The 12,993-nt window shown below is 45.4% G+C and overlaps 1 protein-coding gene across 1 annotated transcript in view; it reads left to right on the top strand.

Moving 5' to 3' along the window:
• Positions 1 to 10,744, top strand: part of myo15aa (myosin XVAa) — a 169,160-nt gene extending 158,416 nt beyond the window's left edge. Inside the window, 2 exon segments of the mRNA XM_072915931.1 lie at positions 10,302 to 10,442; positions 10,510 to 10,744. Coding sequence (XP_072772032.1) covers positions 10,302 to 10,442; positions 10,510 to 10,611 — 243 coding nt within the window. The 3' untranslated portion in view covers positions 10,612 to 10,744.
• The last annotated feature ends 2,249 nt before the right edge of the window (positions 10,745 to 12,993 follow it).

Below are 12,993 nucleotides of genomic sequence, written 5' to 3' on the forward strand. Positions count from 1 at the left end.
CATAAATAACCAACTGGTATGTTAACGTGACATATTATGGTAAGAGTCATTCAAATAACTATAACATATAGAACATGCTATACGTTTACCAAACAATCTGTCACTCCTAATCGCTAAATCCCATGAAATCTTATACGTCTAGACCAGGGGTCGGCAAGCCGCGGCTCCGGAGCCGCATGCGGCTCTTTGATCACTCTGATGCGGCTCAGCAGCTTACTTGCTGAACCCCCCAATTTTCTCGTGAGACTTCCGGATTTCAGTGCCTCTCGCAGTAAACTCCCAGGATTAATATTCACCGATTTTCACCCTTACGGCTATAATAAGTATAATGTTTCCCGGAAGAGTTACGGCTGCATGGGATTCTGGGTATTTGTCCTGTTGTGTTTATGTTGTGTTACGGTGCAGATGTTCTCCCGAAATTTGTTTGTCATTCTTGTTTGGTGTGGGTTCACAGTGTGGCGCATTATTAGTAAGAGTGTTAAAGTATTTTTTTTTTTAATACTTCCACCGTCAGTAAGACCTGTGTGGTTGTTGACCAAGTATGCCTTGCTGTTGCCTACGTGGGCAAGCGGAAGCCCCATACATCGTGTGGCTGATCAAGCACGCTGACTGTAGTGGGTGCTATATGCTGTACCATCACGGCACGCATGACGCTGACAAGCGCCATTCATATAAACCGCACCAGCTTTCAAATTCCACATAATGGTGTGGGCAGTGTGTCTGAGACCCCTGGTTATACATAGCACAAAGCAAAAAAAAAAAACTTTGTATGCAGTGTTATTTCATATAAAATTTCAAAAAAAATTTGCGGCTCCCATTGTTTTCTATAATTTGTGAAATTGGTGAAAATGGCTCTTTGACTGGTAAAGGTTGCCGACCCCTGGTCTAGTCTCTTACGTGAATGAGATAAATAATATTATTTGATATTTTAAGCTAATGTGTTAATCATTTCACACATAAGTCGCTCCTGAGTATAAGTCGCACCCCCGGCCAAACTATGAAAAAAATTGCGACTTATAATCCGAAAAATAAAGTAGTCACTGAGGCGCCGTTTACCCATCACTACTGTTAACAGAGGTCATAGTGCTATACAAGTAAAACCCATATTGTGATTTTGGGTGGCGTGGCTTGATTGGTAGAGCAGCCGTGCCAGCAACTTGGTAGTATTATGCTCTGGGCCTGTTTTGCTGCCAATGGAACTGGTGCTGTACAGAGAGTAAATGGGACAATGAAAAAGGAGGATTACCTAAAAAACAACTTAAAATCATCAGCCCGGAGGTTGGGTCTTGGGCGCAGTTGGGTGTTCCAACAGGACAATGACCCCAAACACACGTCAAAAGTGGTAAAGGAATGGCTAAATCAGGCTAGAATGAAGGTTTTAGAATGGCCTTCCCAAAGTCCTGACTTAAACGTGTGGACAATGCTGAAGAAACAAGTCCGTGTCAGAAAACCAACACATTTAGCTGAACTGCACCAATTTTGTCAAGAGGAGTGGTCAAAAATTCAAGCAGAAGCTTGTGGATGGCTACCAAAAGCGCCTTTTCTCCATATCGCCCAGCCCTAGTATTCAGATATGCACAAAACAACAATACCAGAGACACAATAAGAGCAGTATGCAACAAAAGATTAGCAGAGGACGCTGCAATGTAAACACAACCAAGAACATGTGAGGAGAAAGGTGCTCAAAAGTAGGAGTAAAGTCATGCCTGAACAAAACAAAAACTACCGTATTTTCCAAACTATAAAGTGTATAAAGTATATATATATATATATATATAAAGTATATAAGCCGAACCCACTAAATTTTTGAAATAAATAAAAATATTTCTCTATTAGATAAAATGAGTTATTTAGACAATATTTTGTAAATGTTTATTTACAACACAGGTCAAAAGTAGTTAAGGAATGGCTAAATCAGGCTAGAATGAAGGTTTTAGAATGGCCTTCCCAAAGTCCTGACTTAAACGTGTGGACAATGCTGAAGAAACACGTCCGTGTCAGAAAAGCAACACATTTACTGAACTGCACCAATTTTGTGGTCAAAAATTCAGGCAGAAGCTTGTGGATGGCTACCAAAAGCGCCTTATTGCAGGTAAACTTGCCAAGGGACATGTAAGCAAATATTAACATTGCTGTATGTATACTTTTGACCCTCACATTTTCAGTAGACCCATAATAAATTCATAAAAGAAGCAAACTTCATGCATGTTTTTGTGACCAACAAGTATGTGCTCCAATCAGAATCAGAATAGTTTTTATTGCCATGTTTGAGAACGGGTTCACAAACTAAGAATTTTACTTGGTGCAATGGTGCAACATATAACACAGAATAGGTATTCAAATGAGCTGTAACTGAACTATCAGATCTTGTTATTGTTCATGTGTCTGATGTTCGAGGGGGAAAAACTGTTCAGGTGGCGGGAGGTGTGGGTCTGAATGGACTGTAGTCTCCTGCCTGAGGGGAGAGAGGAGAATATTTTGTGTCCAGGGTGAGAAGAGTCATTTGTTATCCGACCCACACGCCTCCTGGTCCTGGAGGAGAACAGATCCTGAAGGGATGGGAGCTTGCAGCCAATAACCTTCTCAGCAGCTTGTACGATATGCTGCAATAGATGCTTATCCCGGACTGTGGCGCCGGGGAACCACACGGTGATGGAGGAGGTGAGGATGGACTCGATGATGGCCGAGTAGAACTGCACCAGCATCTCGGTCGGCACCTTAAGAGGAAGTGCATCCTCTGCTGGGCATTCTTGATGAGGGAGCTGATGGTCGGCTCCCACTTGAGGTCCTGGGTGATGGTGGTGCCCAAGAAACGGAAGGAGTCCACGATGGAGACGGGGGTGGGAGAGTCCATCAGGGTGAGGGAGGATGGTGGGGCTGTGACTTTCCTGAAGTCCATGATCATCTCCACTGTTTTCTGGGCGTTCAGCTCCAGGTTGTTGATTCTGCACCAGGACGCCAGCCGGTCCACCTCTCTCCTGTAGGCGGACTCATCGCCATCCGAGATGAGCCCGATGAATCTAGCTTTACGGACTGGTCACTCTATCACAAAAAAATAAGAGTTGTAGAAATGATTGGAAACTCAAGACAGCCATGACATGATGTTCTTTACAAGTGTATGTACACTTTTGATGGACATGCAGACCACTAAATATGACAGATTACTATGGCAGGGAGGAGGCCGCGGGGAAGACCCAGGACACGTTGGGAAGACTATGTCTCCCGGCTGGCCTGGGAACGCCTCGGGGTCCCACAGGAAGAGCTGGACGAAGTGGCTGGGGAGAGGGAAGTCTGGGCTTCCCTGCTTAAGCTGCTGCCCCCGCGACCCGACCTCGGATAAGCGGAAGAAGATGGATGGACTAGGGCAGGGAGCAAATATTAAGCTCCACCCACACCCCTTCCTGCTTTTCAATTTGAATAACATCACCAACTGACGCCTTTGATGATGTCATGACTGACTGTCTGATGCTTTAGTGACAGAAAAATGCAGCTTTTTCCAGTTCCGAACATACATGGAGGCTCGCACCGCACACCACCTGAGAAGGAGCAACATGGGTAACATCGATACTCATTGGTCGACCTACATTGACAGCTTCCTGTGCAGTATCACCAAAGACCTTGATTGCAACAAGACGCGTCTCCTGCTGTGTGAGCCAAAGGAAAGAGAAAGACTAAAAAGCCAAATCAACGTCCAAGTCGCGGTCCTAGAATACCTTCAAGGAAAGAGAAAGCATGACATAAACTTGACTCAGATGTGGACGGAGATTGTTCCTCTTCGCCAAAAACTGAAGGCGTCTGAAGAGAAGGAGCAACTCAGTGATAGTAATCTGCTTGCCAGTTGGAAGATAATCAACGACCTCAGACTCCAGCTGCATGAGAGTCAGATAAAGGAGAAAGAGAGTGCTGAGAACGCGGACAGGGTCATTCAGGACCTCCAGGCTCAGAAGGACAAGCTCTTTTTGAAGATGCATAAAATGAAAGAACATCTACTAAATCACGCCGGTAGCATTCTTTCCATGGAGGAACCAGAGACGGAAGAGAAGCTCCATGCTGTACAAACATGCATTGGTCTCTATGACAAGCTGCAGGACATACAGAACATGGATGGGAAGACTGTTGCTTCCCAGATCATACAGAGTGGAGAAATCACTGAACAAATCTTATCAAGTGAGGAGAGCAGCAGTGGCGCAGATGCACCCACTTCAGAACTTGGACAAAAAGAGTCTGCTTCAACAGAAGGGAAGCACAGGAGAAGGTGCTGGATTTTATTCCCTTTTTGATAGGCATTATTCATCCAGTCTACAAGACTGACCCAAACTTGAAACCAAAACGTTGGCAAAATGGTTTCTTGCAACAATAACATGATTTCTTTGGACAGAATCCTAAAACAACAGTCTTAGGACCAGACCTACACCAAGGACAATTGATACGCAGGCCACAGGAGCATTGTGCTGCAGGGTTCAAACTGTCTTAAAAAGGTCTGTACTTTCAAAGCACTTTTGTAACTCCTCAATCATAAAGATTAAGGTGGAAATATTCAATATTTTTTGCGTACAAATGCTTTATGGGGGTCGTGACAAAGGGCGACTTCCCTGCTACAGGCTGGCTAGACAATGGGTATCATTGAATATCTGATGACCGTGTGCCCCTGCTTCCCTGGATTCAAGATCGGTAACCACAACCTACTGTAACCGACCTGGACTACGCCAACGACATCAACCTGTTCTGCCGCACATACGCTGAACTGGAGGGGGGTCCTTTGTGTGTTGACTGCATGTCAACTGGTCTGAAGACGAAATTCATGAGACGGTCGGTCTTCTTCTCTGAGATCGTTCAGTTTGTCTCAGTTTGTTTACAGCTGAGACGCCGTGATAATATTACCGTCCTGTCAGTCAGTGCTCCGACAAGGTGCTGAGACCTGTTAACCGACCTGGACTACGCCAACGACATCAACCTGTTCTGCTGCACATACGCTGAACTGGAGGGAGGTCCTTTGTGTGTTGACTGCATGTCAACTGGTCTGAAGAAGAAATTCATGAGACGGTCTTCTTCTCTGAGATCGTTCAGTTTGTCTCAGTTTGTTTACAGCTGAGACGCCGCGATGATATTACCGTCCTGTCAGTCAGTGCTCCCACAAGGTGCTGAGACCTGTTAACCGACCTGGACTACGCCAACGACATCAACCTGTTCTGCTGCACATACGCTGAACTGGAGGGGGGTCCTTTGTGTGTTGACTGCATGTCAACTGGTCTGAAGACGAAATTCATGAGACGGTCGGTCTTCTTCTCTGAGATCGTTCAGTTTGTCTCAGTTTGTTTACAGCTGAGACGCCGCGATAATATTACCGTCCTATCAGTCAGTGCTCCGACAAGGTGCTGAGACCTGTTAACCGACCTGGACTACGCCAACGACATCAACCTGTTCTGCTGAACTGGAGGGGGTCCTTTGTGTGTTGACTGCATGTCAACTGGTCTGAAGACGAAATTCATGAGACGGTCTTCTTCTCTGAGATCGTTCAGTTTGTCTCAGTTTGTTTACAGCTGAGACGCCGCGATAATATTACCGTCCTATCAGTCAGTGCTCCGACAAGGTGCTGAGACCTGTTAACCGACCTGGACTACGCCAACGACATCAACCTGTTCTGCTGAACTGGAGGGGGTCCTTTGTGTGTTGACTGCATGTCAACTGGTCTGAAGACGAAATTCATGAGACGGACGGTCTTCTTCTCTGAGATCGTTCAGTTTGTCTCAGTTTGTTTACAGCTGAGACGCCGCGATAATATTACCGTCCTATCAGTCAGTGCTCCGACAAGGTGCTGAGACCTGTTAACCGACCTGGACTACGCCAACGACATCAACCTGTTCTGCTGCACATACGCTGAACTGGAAGGGGGTCCTTTGTGTGTTGACTGCATGTCAACTGGTCTGAAGACGAAATTCATGAGACGGTCGGTCTTCTTCTCTGAGATCGTTCAGTTTGTATACAGCTGAGACGCCGCGATAATATTGCCGTCCTGTCAGTCAGTGCTCCGACAAGGTGCTGAGACCTGTTAACCGACCTGGACTACGCCAACGACATCAACCTGTTCTGCTGCACATACGCTGAACTGGAAGGGGGTCCTTTGTGTGTTGACTGCATGTCAACTGGTCTGAAGACGAAATTCATGAGACGGTCGGTCTTCTTCTCTGAGATCGTTCAGTTTGTATACAGCTGAGACGCCGCGATAATATTGCCGTCCTGTCAGTCAGTGCTCCGACAAGGTGCTGAGACCTGTTTACCGACCTGGACTACGCCAACGACATCAACCTGTTCTGCCGCACATACGCTGAACTGGAGGGTTCTTTTGTGTGTTGACTGCATGTCAACTGGTCTGAAGACGAAATTCATGAGACGGTCGGTCTTCTTCTCTGAGATCGTTCAGTTTGTCTCAGTTTGTTTACAGCTGAGACGCCGCGATAATATTACCGTCCTGTCAGTCAGTGCTCCCACATGGTGCTGAGACCTGTTAACCGACCTGGACTACGCCAACGACATCAACCTGTTCTGCTGAACTGGTGGGGGGTCCTTTGTGTGTTGACTGCATGTCAACTGGTCTGAAGACGAAATTCATGAGACGGTCGGTCTTCTTCTCTGAGATCGTTCAGTTTGTTTACAGCTGAGATGCCGCGATAATATTGCCGTCCTGTCAGTCAGTGCTCCGACAAGGTGCTGAGACCTGTTAACCGACCTGGACTACCCAACGACATCAACCTGTTCTGCCGCACATACGCTGAACTGGAGGGGGGTCCTTTGTGTGTTGACTGCATGTCAACTGGTCTGAAGACGAAATTCATTAGACGGTCGGTCTTCTTCTCTGAGATCGTTCAGTTTGTCTCAGTTTGTTTACAGCTGAGACGCCACGATAATATTACCGTCCTGTCAGTCAGTGCTCCCACATGGTGCTGAGACCTGTTAACCGACCTGGACTACGCCAACGACATCAACCCGTTCTGCTGCACATACGCTGAACTGGAGGGGGGTCCTTTGTGTGTTGACTGCATGTCAACTGGTCTGAAGACGAAATTCATAAGACGGTCTTCTTCTCTGAGATCGTTCAGTTTGTCTCAGTTTGTTTACAGCTGAGACGCCGCGATAATATTACCGTCCTGTCAGTCAGTGCTCCCACATGGTGCTGAGACCTGTTAACCGACCTGGACTACGCCAACGACATCAACCTGTTCTGCCGCACATACGCTGAACTGGAGGGGGGTCCTTTGTGTGTTGACTGCATGTCAACTGGTCTGAAGACGAAATTCATGAGACGGTCGGTCTTCTTCTCTGAGATCGTTCAGTTTGTCTCAGTTTGTTTACAGCTGAGACGCCGCGATATTATTACCGTCCTGTCAGTCAGTGCTCCCACAAGGTGCTGAGACCTGTTAACCGACCTGGACTACGCCAACGACATCAACCTGTTCTGCCGCACATACGCTGAACTGGAGGGGGGTCCTTTGTGTGTTGACTGCATGTCAACTGGTCTGAAGACGAAATTCATGAGACGGTCTTCTTCTCCGAGATTGTTCAGTTTGTCTCTTAGTTTGTTTACAGCTATAATATTGCCGTCCTGTCAGTGCTCCCACAAGGTGCTGAGACCTGGCCTCTTTGCAAGACCACAGCTTCAGGGTCCATGCATGGCTTTAAGTCCTGTACCCCTCAGAACTATAGAGGGTGTTCGGTAGTTTGACCACATCTCCAACAGGGAGCTTTGTCAGAGAACCAAACGATCTGACATCTTTTGTGTCCTTTCCCAGCGCCACGTTTGATGGCTCGGACACGTCATGTTCGCCGCTGCCCCGCCAATCACACCATCACACCATCACAGCTGCCCTCACGCTTGTTGGTCCGACCTTGTCGACCAGCAGTTTGCTTAAGAAGGCCCCTGCTTGCTGCGAAGACGATAAGCTCAACACCTTGCTGACATTAGACTTAGTGGTAGTAGAAGGTGAAATAATATGTGCTGTTGAAAAGAGGGCATGGTAGTGCAACTAGTCAACTATTGGCCCACATTGCACCTTGCAAAATAAACTTTCAACAAGCAGAACTATAGGTTTTTGTTTTTTTTAACAATAAACATATTATGTCATTTTTGGGGGTTAATTTTTTATTTAGGCAGTTGAGTCCAGAATGGTTCATACCCTTTCATTAAGTTAAGGACACAACACCAGAAAATTGCATATGGTGTCTGGAAGATGTCGTGTTAAAAATAAAATCGATGTTATTTTCACGTTTTTTTTTTAAACATTTTGACAAAAAGCGGCCACGTTCCAAAATAATTCATTTACTTTCACAATACAGGTATATCCCATTCACTAAGAATAGTATTTAGTAGAAAAAATATATGTTCTATTTTTCTGTAAGTCTACACTCCTCAGCCTTCCCGGTAAGGTCTATTCAGGTGTACTGGAGAGGAGGCTACGCCGGATAGTCGAACCTCGGATTCAGGAGGAACAGTGTGGTTTCCGTCCTGGTCGTGGAACTGTGGACCAGCTCTATACTCTCGGCAGGGTCCTTGAGGGTGCATGGGAGTTTGCCCAACCAGTCTACATGTGTTTTGTGGACTTGGAGAAGGCATTCGACCGTGTCCCTCGGGAAGTCCTGTGGGGAGTGCTCAGAGAGTATGGGGTATCGGACTGTCTGATTGTGGCAGTCCGCTCGCTGTATGATCAGTGCCAGAGCTTGGTCCGCATTGCCGGCAGTAAGTCGGACACGTTTCCAGTGAGGGTTGGACTCCGCCAAGGCTGCCCTTTGTCACCCATTCTGTTCATAACTTTTATGGACAGAATTTCTAGGCGCAGTCAAGGCGTTGAGGGGATCTGGTTTGGTGGCTGCAGGATTAGGTCTCTGCTTTTTGCAGATGATGTGGTCCTGATGGCTTCATCTGGCCAGGATCTTCAGCTCTCACTGGATCGGTTCGCAGCTGAGTGTGAAGCGACTGGGATGAGAATCAGCACCTCCAAGTCCGAGTCCATGGTTCTCGCCCGGAAAAGGGTGGAGTGCCATCTCCGGGTTGGGGAGGAGATCTTGCCCCAAGTGGAGGAGTTCAAGTACCTCGGAGTCTTGTTCACAAGTGGGGGAAGAGTGGATCGTGAGATCGACAGGCGGATCGGTGCGGCGTCTTCAGTAATGCGGACGCTGTATCGATCCGTTGTGGTGAAGAAAGAGCTGAGCCGGAAGGCAAAGCTCTCAATTTACTGGTCGATCTACGTTCCCATCCTCACCTATGGTCATGAGCTTTGGGTTATGACCGAAAGGACAAGATCACGGGTACAAGCGGCCGAAATGAGTTTCCTCCGCCGGGTGGCGGGTCTCTCCCTTAGAGATAGGGTGAGAAGCTCTGCCATCCGGGGGGAGCTCAAAGTAAAGCCGCTGCTCCTCCACATCGAGAGGAGCCAGATGAGGTGGTTCGGGCATCTGGTCAGGATGCCACCCGATCGCCTCCCTAGGGAGGTGCTTAGGGCACGTCCGACCGGTAGGAGGCCGCGGGGAAGACCCAGGACACGTTGGGAAGACTATGTCTCCCGGCTGGCCTGGGAACGCCTCAGGATCCCCCGGGAGGAGCTGGACGAAGTGGCTGGGGAGAGGGAAGTCTGGGCTTCCCTGCTTAGGCTGCTGCCCCCGCGACCCGAACTCGGATAAGCGGAAGAAGATGGATGGATGGATGGATGGATGGATAATCTAAGTCACAGCAGCTCAGACGAGGCACCAAGCACTGTGGGTGGGGAGCGTTTCCACAGAGTGTTTCCAGAGCGGTCAACCTGAAATGTGGGTGTCAGGGACAGACGTGGAAGGAGATTTTTATAACAAAGTTCTAAAGCTTAGTGATATATCACATATATCAGATAGTAAGTGGGGTTTTTTTACCTTTCACGTTCATATTTCGCTGTGTTTGTTGCATTTTTGTTGATTGTAAAATATGTGGATGGAGAGGGGAGGTGACGTTCATATGTTGTCAATATTCAGTGTTTTATCCTTCATAGTAAAAATATTGTAAATCCCACATTCTTTATTTTCATGTACATTCTGGGTGTCTTGTTCAGTAAAAAAAACTTTAATTTCCATTCTGTTTTTTTTAAGACAGTCTCTCATAACTTTTTTAGCATTCAATCAGACATTATTGTGAGTTCTTGTCAGATATACCGGCCCCCAGACACATTGTTTTCTCAAAATTTGACCCCCCGAGTTAAAATAATTGCCCAGGCCTGGTTTACACAGTCTACTACTATCATGTCTGTTTTTAATGCACGTCGTTTTTTGTCTCTGCTCAGGAGGCCATGACGCGTTTCCCTTTAAAAGAGGTCCAGTCAACTCGCACCCAGAGACCCACTTCAGGCTCCAGTTACCCATATGTGGAGGTCACCATTGGAGACCTGCTCAGCCAGCGCGTCACACAGCTTCAACTGGAGCAGGTGTGTGTGTAACGGTACCTACAACTGCAGGTTGTGTCCTTACTGATAGTGTTGTTGTGTTTTCCAGGGCCTGGAGCTGTGTCGAGCGGTTGCCATGCACATGGAGAACATGTTGTCGGCCCGAGAGAAGAGACTCACGTTGCCACCCAGTGAAATAACCCTACTATAGCAGACGTGGTTGGAACGTACACACACATACAGTATCATTGAGTGTACTGCTTGTATATATTTACAGTCCTCAACACTCTTATCTGGCAACACAAGTGAGTATACTCGTCCTTTTAACTGGGTAGTCAATCCCTTGCTGTACAAGCTGCGCACTGACTACTCTATCATATGTTTACATACCCTGGGAGAATTTATGATTTCTTGGCCATTCTTCAGAGAGTATGAATATTCTTCCACTCATGCTTAATGGTTGTGTGAAGCTATTTATTGGCAAACAACTGTGTTTACTCTTTTTAAATCAAAATGACAAAAGAAAGTACCCAAATGACCTTGATCAAAAGTTTACATACCCCAGTGACTTTGATCTGATAACATGCACAAAAGGATAATCAAGGTTCCAATCCTTACCTGTGACCATACTTGCCAACCTTGAGACCTCCGATTTCGGGAGGTGGGGGGTGGGGGGTGGGGTGCGTGGTTGGGGGTGGGGCGGGGGCGTGGTTAAGATATATATATATATATATAAGAAATACTTGACTTTCAGTGAATTCTAGCTATATATAAATAAATATATATATATATTTTATTTTATATATATATATATATATATATTTTATACATATATATATATATATGTCTTAATAAGGTTATCCAAAAAATAGTGCTCGATACCGTAGTAGAGCGCAATATATGTATGTGTGGGAAAAAAAGTAGAATAGACTAAAAATAGTCTTGTGATTTTTTTCCCACACATACATATATATATATATATATATATATATATATATATATATATATATATATATATATATATATATATATATATATATATATATATATACATAAATAAAAGAAATACTTGAATTTCAGTGTTCATTTATTTACACATATACACACACATAACACTCCTCTACTCATTGTTGAGTTAAGGGTTGAATTGTCCATCCTTGTTCTATTCTCTGTCACTATTTCAGAACACACACATTATACAAATATACATTATAAATTCAATAAGAAAACGGGAGCTCTAATTTGGGAGTCTGAATTAGGATCAGAAGTTCCTATATAAACATTGCGCACTCACGTCGCCATTTTTGTATTGATTACTGCAGCTGTGCACTGGATTCATTCACAAATACAAACTACAACTCACAAACACTTTAGAGTTAGGCTCCACCATCAGAATGTGTACTTAAACTTATAAAGATCACATGGATATTATTCAGTGAGTTGATTCACCAAAACTAACCTGTTATACAGGAGGAAAAAGCACACAGGACGTTTCAATTCTCATCAGAATGACAAGACACTTCCGGTCTGCAGGTGATAGCATTCAATTGGGAAGAAACGCCCTACTGCCCCCTACTGACCAATGTGAATACTGATAAATGTGTAATGACAGCTCCAAAAACGAATTCAAACCACAAAATAAACTAAATAAATCAACACAAAAATGTGACACATTATGGGTGGGTCACATATGCATGTACAACAGGCTGTCAACACGTCACTCAGGTCCGCATGGAGCTGGAGGGGGCGTGGCCTCCAGCTCCGCCTGAATTTCGGGAGATTTTCGGGAGAAAATTTGTCCTGGGAGGTTTTCGGGAGAGGCGCTGAATTTCGGGAGTCTCCCGGAAAATCCGGGAGGGTTGGCAAGTATGGCTGTGACATGTTTGTTTGTAATTAATGTGTGTGTGTATAAAAGGTCAGTGAGTTTCTGGGCTTCTGACAGACCATTGCATCTTTCATCCAGTGCTGCACACATGTTTCTGGATTCTGAGTCATGGGGAAGGCAAAAGAATTGTCAAAGGATCTGCGACAAAAGGTAATTGAACTGCATGAAACAGGAAAGGGGTATAAAAAGATATTCAAGAAATTGAGAATGCCAGTCAGCAGTGTTCAAACGCTGATTAAGAAGTGGAAAATGAGGGATTCGGGTAGACCAGCAAAGATTTCAGCCACAACTGCCAGGAAAATTGTTCAAGATGCAAAGAAAAATCCACAAATAACTTCAGCTGAAATACAGGACTCTCTGAAAAATTGTGGCGTGGCTGTTTCAAGATGCACAATAAGGAGGCACTTGAAGAAAAATGGGCTGCATGGTCGAGTGGCCAAAAAGTTCAATTTTGGTCTCATCACTCCAAATTACTTAGTTCCAGAAGTTTTGAGGCTTGTCTCAGTGCTGTTTGGCGTAATGTAAGCGGGATACTTTGTGACATTTGTGCACAAATGGGTTTCTTCTGGCGACTCGACCATGCAGTCACTGGGGTATGTAAACTTCTGATCAGGGTCATTTGGGTACTTTCTTTTGTCATTTTGATTTAAAAAGAGTGAACACAGTTGTTTGCCAATAAATAGCTTCACGCAACCATTAAGCATGAGT

This window comes from Nerophis lumbriciformis, linkage group LG24 (assembly GCF_033978685.3).
Source record: "Nerophis lumbriciformis linkage group LG24, RoL_Nlum_v2.1, whole genome shotgun sequence".
Classification (NCBI taxonomy): domain Eukaryota; kingdom Metazoa; phylum Chordata; class Actinopteri; order Syngnathiformes; family Syngnathidae; genus Nerophis; species Nerophis lumbriciformis.